The following is an 11,338-nucleotide window of genomic DNA, read 5'->3' on the forward strand; positions in this document are numbered from 1 at the left end:
AAGCCTCTGATCCTGGGTAAACCTACAAGGTAGATTGTCAAGCCTCTGATCCTGGGTAAACCTACAAGGTAGATTGTCAAGCCTCTGATCCTGGGTAAACCTACAAGGTAGATTGTCAAGCCTCTGATCCTGGGTAAACCTACAAAGTAGGAAGGGATGTATTTTCTGTTTGTCAAGATTTACACCGTTTTCGTTTTCAACGCCACAATCGACTTGGATATTGAAGCGCACAAAGCCGGGAGGCTTTCTTTAATGGTTGTGTGGTGCGTTGGCACAGAAACCTGTTGGTGGAAAATCAGTGGCATATATTTTATATTATAAATATGGCATCAGAGTGTTGAAAATCAGATTCTCAAAACCCTCAACCCTCTGGCTCATAGCCCTGCGTTGCAACGTCAATATCGCCGTTTATAAACAGAGGGTCGTTATTGTTATTTTGTCGTCGTAAATTCTATGAGGTGGGTGTGTGTGTGTGTGGGGGGGGGGGGGAGCAAATATTTTACGGTACAAGGGGACATGTGAAGAAAAAAAGAAAAAAATGGTGCATATTTTTCGAGGGACAACAGGCGCATGTTAGCACCAGTTGTAAACGGGGCTGTAGAGTTCTTATATAGGGAATATGATGCCATGTTGTACCACCCTTTCATCCTGCCCTGGCTGACTGATAGTGTCCCTGCTGTTTTAGGTATATTTTCAAATCCGAATCCGTTGTAGTTCTGATACCTGGAGGTTAAATGAGATAACGTGTAGACCTGCCCGTGTAATAGGGATGTCGACTCCTTTATGAAAATCAATCTTCAGACAATAGTCATCGGATTTGAAAGACACAACAACAAAAATAAACACATTAAATACATGTACACTTAAAAAAAAAACTAAATTATAACTTTAATTTGAGATATTTGAGATATAATTTTAGATATTTCAATAAATAGCCTCAATTTGATATGATATGGGAATACATTATGGTCAATATACGGTTATGGAATTGTTGGGACAGCAAAACAAGACGAGGTTGGTGGTGGTGATGATGATGAAGACGGGGCTCAAACTGAGTTCTCCGAGCCACCGTAGGTCTTGTAGAGAAGGGGCTGTTTTTCACACCTAGAATGAGAGAGAGAGAGAAAAGGAGGTCAAACGATAGAAATTCCAGTATTACATCATGATCCCAAACACACCGCCCGGGCAACAAAGGAGTGGCTTCGTAAGAAGCATTTCAAGGTCCTGGAGTGGCCTAGCCGGTCTCCAGATCTCAACCCCACAGAAAATCTTTGGAGGGAGTTGAAAGTCCGTGTTGCCCAGCAACAGCCCCAAAACATCACTGCTCTAGAGGAGATATGCATGGAGGAATGGGCCAAAATACCAGCAACAGTGTGTGAAAAACTTGTGAAGACTTACAGAAAACATTTGACCTCTGTCATTACCAAGAAAGGGTATATAACAAAGTATTGAGATAATCTTTTGTTATTGACCAAATACTTATTTGCCACCATAATTTGCAAATAATTTCATTAAAAATCCTACAATGTGATTTTCTGGATTTTTGTTTCTCATTTTGTCTGTCATAGTTGAAGTGTACCTATGATGAAAATTACAGGCCTCTCTCATCTTTTTAAGTGGGAGAACTTGCACAATTGGTGGCTGACTAAATACTTTTTGCCCTACTGTATGTCCTCATGTTGTCTAGAAGAGACATGCCTCTCTGATTTAAAGGAAGGAATTATGTCTGCTCTATTCATTATACTTCTATGTTCTGTATGTCAGGGGTGTCATGCACCTATTATTATTATCACTATTATTATGAGGTGCCAGAAGTACATGAGGATGGATGGGAGGTGGTCCGTAGGGGGTTGATGTGATGTATAGAGTCATATTGACTGTAGGGGGTTGATGTGATGTATAGAGTCACATTGACCATAGGGGGTTGACGTGATGTATAGAGTCATATTGACCGTAGGGGGTTGACGTGATGTATAGAGTCATATTGACCGTAGGGGGTTGATGTGATGTATAGAGTCATATTGACCGTAGGGGGTTGATGTGATGTATAGAGTCACATTGACCATAGGGGGTTGACGTGATGTATAGAGTCATATTGACCGTAGGGGGTTGACGTGATGTATAGAGTCATATTGACCGTAGGGGGTTGACGTGATGTATAGAGTCATATTGACCGTAGGGGGTTGATGTGATGTATAGAGTCACATTGACCATAGGGGGTTGATGTGAAGTACAGAGTCACATTGACCGTAGGGGGTTGATGTGATGTATAGAGTCATATTGACCGTAGGGGGTTGATGTGATGTATAGAGTCATATTGACCGTAGGGGGTTGATGTGATGTATAGAGTCATATTGACCATAGGGGGTTGATGTGAAGTACAGAGTCGATGAAGGGGTTACGAGGTAATTGAGGTAGATATGTAGAGCTATAGGTAGGGGATAAAGTGTCTAGGCAACAGAAGAGATAAACAGCAGAAGCAGCGTATGTGATGAGTCAAGACTTAACTGGGAAAAGAGTCAGACAGATCACCAGACATGATGCCTAATTCTATATCAGACAGGTCACCAGACATGATGCCTAATTCTATGTCAGACAGGTCACCAGACATGATGCCTAATTCTATATCAGACAGATCACCAGACATGATGCCTAATTCTATGTCAGACAGATCACCAGACATGATGTCTAATTCTATATCAGACAGATCACCAGACATGATGCCTAATTCTATATCAGACAGATCACCAGACATGATGCCTAATTCTATATCAGACAGATCACCAGACATGATGCCTAATTCTATATCAGACAGATCACCAGACATGATGCCTAATTCTACATCAGACAGATCACCAGACATGATGCCTAATTCTACGTCAGACAGATCACCAGACATGATGCCTAATTCTACGTCAGACAGATCACCAGACATGATGCCTAATTCTACGTCAGACAGATCACCAGACATGATGCCTAATTCTAAATCAGACAGATCACCAGACATGATGCCTAATTCTATATCAGACAGATCACCAGACATGATGCCTAATTCTCAAAAGGTTATCTATTCCTACCTCTTCACCCGTTCAGTTGTCATTTTAATTAATGATGCACATTGATTTATTTCTAACTTTTATGCCTTAGGAGTTTAGTACAATTGTCACAATGCTATATGGCATCATATAAGTGTAGAAACCTTGCCAGCAGGTGTGACAGGTTAAAAGGAAATATTCATAGCCTGTTATACATTAAAAAGTATTAGTAAATTCATAGTATGTGCGGATCTTAAAACATCTAAAATTAAAAAGATGCATTCAGTATTAGTTGATAGAGATCGATAACATTCATAGAATTGTGTTAAAGTTCAAATCCGTCAAGTGTACAAAGGGTACGAATTGTGAGAGTAATGTGTAAACGTTATATTGATTACTTTATTTTGTGGTGCCTAAAAGTGTTAATCTGTGATCTACGAAATGTTCTTAATCTATGAGCCGGAGATCGATTGCTCTGGTCTCCACCTATATTCCTGGGGAAAATCGCGGTCTTTTCTCATTGAACTAAACGTTGAATTGAGAATACAACACCGTATCACTCTCGTGATTATTTCTCCCCTGTTTTCAGGGGCGTAACACAGGCATGCCATGTAAGATAGTTAGATAAACTACTCTAACTTGATGATTGATAGCCTGAAATAGCTTGGTATCTAGTTATGAGGTTGGTAGATTGGGAACCTGTCTAGCCGGCCAGCTAAACCCAACTTCATGAAATGAATAAGGGGGCTATTAATTACAGACGAATACGAAACCAACATATTCATCAAGAAGGAATCAATAGGATACTCTACAGTTGCTTGATCAAAATTAATTTATAAACATACCTCCTGCGAGTCCGTACGTGAGTTTGTGCCCCCTACGGGTCTGTAATACGTAACATGTATGACGCTGTATTGCTCCACATATGTGTGTGTGTGTGTGTGTTTTTTTTTACTGTGAGTTGCTTACCTTCTCTTGATGCAGCAGTAGAGACCAACAGCGAGGCAGCACACTAACATGGCCACGCCCACGCAGATGGCAATCACCTCCTCTGTTGTGGCTAACTTGCACAGCGTCGCCTGGTGGACCAACAGACCACAGCGAGCGCCGCTATAGGAAGCATCACACCTACACAGAGAGAGAGAGAGAGAGAGAGAGAGAGAGAGTTGACGAGCTCAATTAGTTTGAAGTAACTGTGTGTGTGTGTGTGTGTGTGTGTGTGTGTGTGTGTGTGTGTGTGTGTGTGTGTGAACCAAGGTTGTTTATGGTTTATGGTGCTACTCTACAGTAACTAGTATCGACCTCCAGTAACTAGTATATACCTCCAGTAACTAGTATCTACCTCCAGTAACTAGTACCTACCTCCAGTAACTAGTATCTACCTCCAGTAACTAGTATCGACCTCCAGTAACTAGTATCGACCTCCAGTAACTAGTATCTACCTCCAGTAACTAGTACCTACCTCCAGTAACTAGTATCTACCTCCAGTAACTAGTATCTACCTCCAGTAACTAGTATCGACCTCCAGTAACTAGTATCAACCTCCAGTAACTAGTATCTACCTCCAGTAACTAGTATCGACCTCCAGTAACTAGTATCTACCTCCAGTAACTAGTATCGACCTCCAGTAACTAGTATCGACCTCCAGTAACTAGTATCTACCTCCAGTAACTAGTATCGACGTCCAGTAACTAGTATCGACCTCCAGTAAATAGTATCGACCTCCAGTAACTAGTATCGACCTCCAGTAACTAGTATCTACCTCCAGTAACTAGTATCTACCTCCGTCAGTGGCGGTCGGGCCATTTTAAGATGAGGGAGGATGTTTTTTTTGTTTAAATATCAATGGCCTTATTTCTATTACTGGATGACTGTCATTCATATTCCATTTACCCAGTTTAATGTAACAGCGAGGCTCACATTTTTCCCTATTACCCATCATGCTACAACCTAGCCTACGAATTAAAGTTTACAACGTAGGAGCACCTTGTACACTCTTGCCTGCATCAAGCGGACCATTAGTCAAACAATAGTTTCTATTGGACAAATTCAGGTATGTTTAAGAAAAGTTTTTCAACAGAATCGGTGGGATGAAAACACCTCTGAGCACACGCGCAAACACAGTTCACTTTCATAGCAGCCACGTTGTATTCCTTCTCACATCCATGCCCTCTCCTCCTCTCACCTTTTCCCTTTTCTCTTATGGACTTCAATGCACGACACATCAACTGTATGTGATGAATAGTTTTATCTGAAAATGGTCACTTTTTTTAAAATGTATTTTTTATTTGTATGAAATTCACTGAGGAGGATGGTCCTCCCTTTCCCCCTCCTCTGATGAGCCTCCACTGGTGTGTGTGTGTGTGTGTGTGTGTGTGTGTGTGTGTGTGTGGTCTTACATGCAGGCAGGGGTATCGCTGTCAGGGGGGTACATGCACTGCCCGTTCAGACAGTAGTCAGAATCCTCATCTTTACAGGATCTTGACATCCTCAGAACACGAGGTTCCTCCATATCACTACCTGCAAATCAATCAATCAATTAATCAATCAGATCTTTATTAAAGAATAACGACAACACAAACTGGTCATGTAGCAGCTTTAGTCTAAAGCCCTTAACCCTTCCATTCAGTCTATCCAAGGTGGGGGTGTGGGGCGTAGTCAGGAGCAAGTGAAACAGGTATCTGAATCCTGAACATATACTGGAAGGCTCTCGTTTGTTGTGATGGGTAAAACTCTGTAGTACATGCACAAGTATTTTCAAGAAGAAAAAAAACTAGATGCGGTCCTTCCAGTTTGTTCAGGATTAGAATACCTGTTTTTTTTCTCCCAAGAAGCACCTGTTCCCCCAACCTTTAAACTCACACTAAACCTTCTTCCCCATGCCGTTTGGAGCATTAAGACACACAATAGCTGTTTCTATCCTATAAATCACCATTTACAGGCAGCGTGGAGATTTTGGGTTCTGCAAGGTCCGGGTTGAGTGTCCATTGTGTTGGTTGAAGTTTGTCTGAATGTTTTGCTGACTGGACCCCTGTGGAGAGGAGGAGGAGGAGCACTGCAACCAGAGTGGTGGAGTCTGTGGGACGGGAACAAAGGAGATTAATGAAAGGTTTTACCTTTAACTGCTACCCTTCTACACCAACACAATTACACGGCTCTAAAGTTCTTAAAGAATCTAATTATCAGAATTCTTAGTAGGGTACTTCCTGATCTGCCCGGTGAAAGCCAGCACCTGTCAGATTAGTGATTAGGCTTGACACTTGCTAGGTGAGATGAAAAGTTTCTTTAAATCATGTTATTTTTAACTAGGCAAGTCAGTTAAGAACAAATTCTTATTTACAATGACAGCATACCGGGGAACAGGTTAACTGCCTTGTTCAGGGACAGAACAACAGATGTTTTACCTTGTCAGCTCAGGGATTTGATCCAGCAATCTTTCAGTTACTGAACCAATGCTCTAACCACTAGGCTACCTGCCTCTAACCACTAGGCTACCTGCCTCTAACCACTAGGCTACCTGCCTCTAACCACTAGGCTACCTGCCACCCCAAGATCAGTGGTTAGGCTAGATGGAATGTTGCTTTAAAAAAAAATGTAACATTGAAAAGCACAGAACAAACACAGTCAAAAAAAAGGGGACTATGTTAAATTAGTATGTTTATCCTGGCACAGGAGCTGTTCAAAATGGGGGAGCTGATAAAAATGGAAGGGCTGTTCAAAAAGGAATCTAGGCTGTTCAAAATGGGGGAGCTGATCAAAATGGAATCTAGGCTGTTCAAAATGGAATCTAGGCTGTTCAAAATGGAATCTAGGCTGTTCAAAATGGAGGAGTTGTTCAAAATGGAATCTAGGCTGTTCAAAATGGAATCTAGGCTGTTCAAAATGGAGGAGCTGTTCAAAATGGAATCTAGGCTGTTCAAAATGGAATCTAGGCTGTTCAAAATGGAGGAGCTGATCAAAATGGAGGAGCTGATCAAAATGGAGGAGCTGTTCAAAATGGGGGAGCTGATCAAAATGGAGGAGCTGTTCAAAATGGAATCTAGGCTGTTCAAAATGGAATCTAGGCTGATCAAAATGGAATCTAGGCTGTTCAAAATGGAATCTAGACTGTTCAAAATGGAATCTAGGCTGTTCAAAATGGAGGAGCTGATCAAAATGGAGGAGCTGTTCAAAATGGAGGAGCTGATCAAAATGGAATCTAGGCTGTTCAAAATGGAGGAGCTGTTCAAAATGGAGGAAATGGAGGAGCTGTTCAAAATGGAGGAGCTGTTCAAAATGGAGGTGCTGTTCAAAATGGAGGAGCTGATCAAAATTGAGGTGCTGTTCAAAATGGAGGAGCTGATCAAAATGGAGGAGCTGATCAAAATGGAATCTAGGCTGTTCAAAATGGAGGAGCTGTTCAAAATGGAGGAAATGGAGGAGCTGTTCAAAATGGAGGAGCTGTTCAAAATGGAGGTGCTGTTCAAAATGGAGGAGCTGATCAAAATTGAGGTGCTGTTCAAAATGGAGGAGCTGATCAAAATGGAGGAGCTGATCAAAATGGAATCTAGGCTGTTCAAAATGGAGGAGCTGATCAAAATGGAATCTAGGCTGTTCAAAATGGAGGAGCTGTTCAAAATGGAGGAGCTGATCAAAATGGAATCTAGGCTGTTCAAAATGGGGGAGCTGATCAAAATGGAATCTAGGCTGATCAAAATGGAATCTAGGCTGTTCAAAATGGAATCTAGGCTGTTCAAAATGGAGGAGCTGATCAAAATGGAGGAGCTGTTCAAAATGGAGGAGCTGTTCAAAATGGAGGAGCTGTTCAAAATGGAGGAGCTGTTCAAAATGGAGGAGCTGTTCAAAATGGAGGAAATGGAGGAGCTGTTCAAAATGGAGGAGCTGTTCAAAATGGAGGTGCTGTTCAAAATGGAGGAGCTGATCAAAATTGAGGTGCTGTTCAAAATGGAGGAGCTGATCAAAATGGAGGAGCTGATCAAAATGGAATCTAGGCTGTTCAAAATGGAGGAGCTGATCAAAATGGAATCTAGGCTGTTCAAAATGGAGGAGCTGTTCAAAATGGAGGAGCTGATCAAAATGGAATCTAGGCTGTTCAAAATGGGGGAGCTGATCAAAATGGAATCTAGGCTGATCAAAATGGAATCTAGGCTGTTCAAAATGGAATCTAGGCTGTTCAAAATGGAGGAGCTGATCAAAATGGAGGAGCTGATCAAAATGGAGGAGCTGATCAAAATGGAGGAGCTGTTCAAAATGGAATCTAGGCTGTTCAAAATGGAGGAGCTGATCAAAATGGAGGAGCTGTTCAAAATGGAGGAGCTGTTCAAAATGGAATCTAGGCTGTTCAAAATGGAGGAGCTGTTCAAAATGGAGGAGCTGATCAAAATGGAGGAGCTGTTCAAAATGGAGGAGCTGATCAAAATGGAGGAGCTGATCAAAATGGAGGAGCTGATCAAAATGGAGGAGCTGTTCAAAATGGAGGAGCTGTTCAAAATGGAGGAGCTGATCAAAATGGAGGAGCTGTTCAAAATGGAGGAGCTGATCAAAATGGAGGAGCTGATCAAAATGGAGGAGCTGATCAAAATGGAGGAGCTGATCAAAATGGAGGAGCTGATCAAAATGGGGGAGCTGATCAAAATGGAGGAGCTGATCAAAATGGAGGAGCTGATCAAAATGGAGGAGCTGATCAAAATGGAGGAGCTGATCAAAATGGAGGAGCTGATCAAAATGGAGGAGCTGATCAAAATGGAGGAGCTGATCAAAATGGAGGAGCTGTTCAAAATGGAGGAGCTGATCAAAATGGAGGAGCTGTTCAAAATGGAGGAGCTGATCAAAATGGAGGAGCTGATCAAAATGGAGGAGCTGATCAAAATGGAGGAGCTGATCAAAATGGAGGAGCTGATCAAAATGGAGGAGCTGTTCAAAATGGAGGAGCTGATCAAAATGGAGGAGCTGTTCAAAATGGAGGAGCTGTTCAAAATGGAGGAGCTGATCAAAATGGAGGAGCTGTTCAAAATGGAGGAGCTGATCAAAATGGAGGAGCTGTTCAAAATGGAGGAAATGGAGGAGCTGTTCAAAATGGAGGAGCTGTTCAAAATGGAGGAGCTGATCAAAATGGAGGAGCTGTTCAAAATGGAGGAGCTGTTCAAAATGGAGGAGCTGATCAAAATGGAGGAGCTGATCAAAATGGAGGAGCTGATCAAAATGGAGGAGCTGATCAAAATGGAGGAGCTGATCAAAATGGAGGAGCTGTTCAAAATGGAGGAGCTGTTCAAAATGGAATCTAGGCTGTTCAAAATGGAGGAGCTGATCAAAATGGAGGAGCTGTTCAAAATGGAGGAGCTGTTCAAAATGGAGGAGCTGATCAAAATGGAGGAGCTGATCAAAATGGAGGAGCTGTTCAAAATGGTGGAGCTGATCAAAATGGAGGAGCTGTTCAAAATGGAGGAGCTGATCAAAATGGAGGAGCTGATCAAAATGGAGGAGCTGTTCAAAATGGAGGAGCTGATCAAAATGGAGGAGCTGATCAAAATGGTGGAGCTGTTCAAAATGGAGGAGCTGTTCAAAATGGAGGAGCTGATCAAAATGGAGGAGCTGTTCAAAATGGAGGAGCTGATCAAAATGGAGGAGCTGATCAAAATGGAGGAGCTGTTCAAAATGGTGGAGCTGATCAAAATGGAGGAGCTGTTCAAAATGGAGGAGCTGATCAAAATGGAGGAGCTGATCAAAATGGAGGAGCTGTTCAAAATGGAGGAGCTGATCAAAATGGAGGAGCTGATCAAAATGGAGGAGCTGTTCAAAATGGAGGAGCTGATCAAAATGGAGGAGCTGATCAAAATGGAGGAGCTGTTCAAAATGGAGGAGCTGATCAAAATGGAGGAGCTGTTCAAAATGGAGGAGCTGATCAAAATGGAGGAGCTGATCAAAATGGAGGAGCTGTTCAAAATGGAGGAGCTGTTCAAAATGGAGGAGCTGTTCAAAATGGAGGAGCTGTTCAAAATGGAGGAGCTGATCAAAATGGAGGAGCTGATCAAAATGGAGGAGCTGATCAAAATGGAGGAGCTGATCAAAATGGTGGAGCTGATCAAAATGGAATCTAGGCTGTTCAAAATGGAGGAGCTGATCAAAATGGAGGAGCTGATCAAAATGGTGGAGCTGATCAAAATGGAGGAGCTGATCAAAATGGAGGAGCTGTTCAAAATGGAGGAGCTGTTCAAAATGGAGGAGCTGTTCAAAATGGAGGAGCTGTTCAAAATGGAGGAGCTGTTCAAAATGGAGGAGCTGATCAAAATGGAGGAGCTGTTCAAAATGGAGGAGCTGATCAAAATGGAATCTAGGCTGTTCAAAATGGAGGAGCTGATCAAAATGGAGGAGCTGTTCAAAATGGAGGAGCTGATCAAAATGGAGGAGCTGATCAAAATGGAGGAGCTGATCAAAATGGAGGAGCTGTTCAAAATGGAGGAGCTGTTCAAAATGGAGGAGCTGATCAAAATGGAGGAGCTGTTCAAAATGGAGGAGCTGTTCAAAATGGAGGAGCTGATCAAAATGGAGGAGCTGATCAAAATGGAGGAGCTGATCAAAATGGAGGAGCTGATCAAAATGGAGGAGCTGATCAAAATGGAGGAGCTGATCAAAATGGAGGAGCTGTTCAAAATGGAGGAGCTGTTCAAAATGGAGGAGCTGTTCAAAATGGAGGAGCTGTTCAAAATGGAGGAGCTGTTCAAAATGGAGGAAAAGATCCAAAACTGTTGAAGAGCTGTATCGAGAACAGCTGTATCCTAACAATACTGGAGTTCAGAGGTCACCAAACACTCACATACGCTACGTCACACGACGTTGGGGTTTTGACATACTGGTATATGCTGTGTTGTGTAGATTCAAAGTCATACAATAAAATGAGGTATACTGCAGTATATATTTATAAAGTCATAAAGATAAAATATACATAAAATACAAACACATAACTCTGGCTGGGTCCCTTACCAAAAGGTGTACCATGGTAGTACAATGACAAAAATACTATGGTACTATATTGGTTTGTTTGTTACTACCATTGCAGGAAAATACCATGGTATTTACACCAGTACTATTGTGCTTTCTTGCCATGATAGTGACAAAAAAAAACATTTATATTTTTGTTAATTGTACTAGCTACCATGGTAGCACACATAAACCATGGTAGCACAAATAAACCATGGTAGTACAATGAAAAAAACATACCATGGTTTTGTACTAACAGCGTGTAGTGAAACGTGAAAGCATTGTAGTCGTTTACAATGTATTATTATGGTCTGTTTCACGCAGGA

General features: G+C 41.9%; 1 protein-coding gene across 1 annotated transcript in view; it reads right to left on the reverse strand.

Moving 5' to 3' along the window:
* Positions 1 to 863: 863 nt before the first annotated feature.
* The window catches only part of LOC115120686 (epigen-like), a 22,364-nt gene continuing 11,889 nt past the window's right edge, over positions 864 to 11,338 (reverse strand). The window contains exons 2-5 of the mRNA XM_029649643.2: positions 5,968 to 6,111; positions 5,435 to 5,555; positions 4,005 to 4,163; positions 864 to 1,104 (exon numbers count right to left, since the gene is read on the reverse strand). Coding sequence (XP_029505503.1) covers positions 1,047 to 1,104; positions 4,005 to 4,163; positions 5,435 to 5,555; positions 5,968 to 6,111 — 482 coding nt within the window. The 3' untranslated portion in view covers positions 864 to 1,046. The remainder of the gene's footprint in view (positions 1,105 to 4,004; positions 4,164 to 5,434; positions 5,556 to 5,967; positions 6,112 to 11,338) is intronic.

This window comes from Oncorhynchus nerka, linkage group LG27 (genome assembly GCF_034236695.1).
Source record: "Oncorhynchus nerka isolate Pitt River linkage group LG27, Oner_Uvic_2.0, whole genome shotgun sequence".
In the NCBI taxonomy this organism is placed as follows: domain Eukaryota; kingdom Metazoa; phylum Chordata; class Actinopteri; order Salmoniformes; family Salmonidae; genus Oncorhynchus; species Oncorhynchus nerka.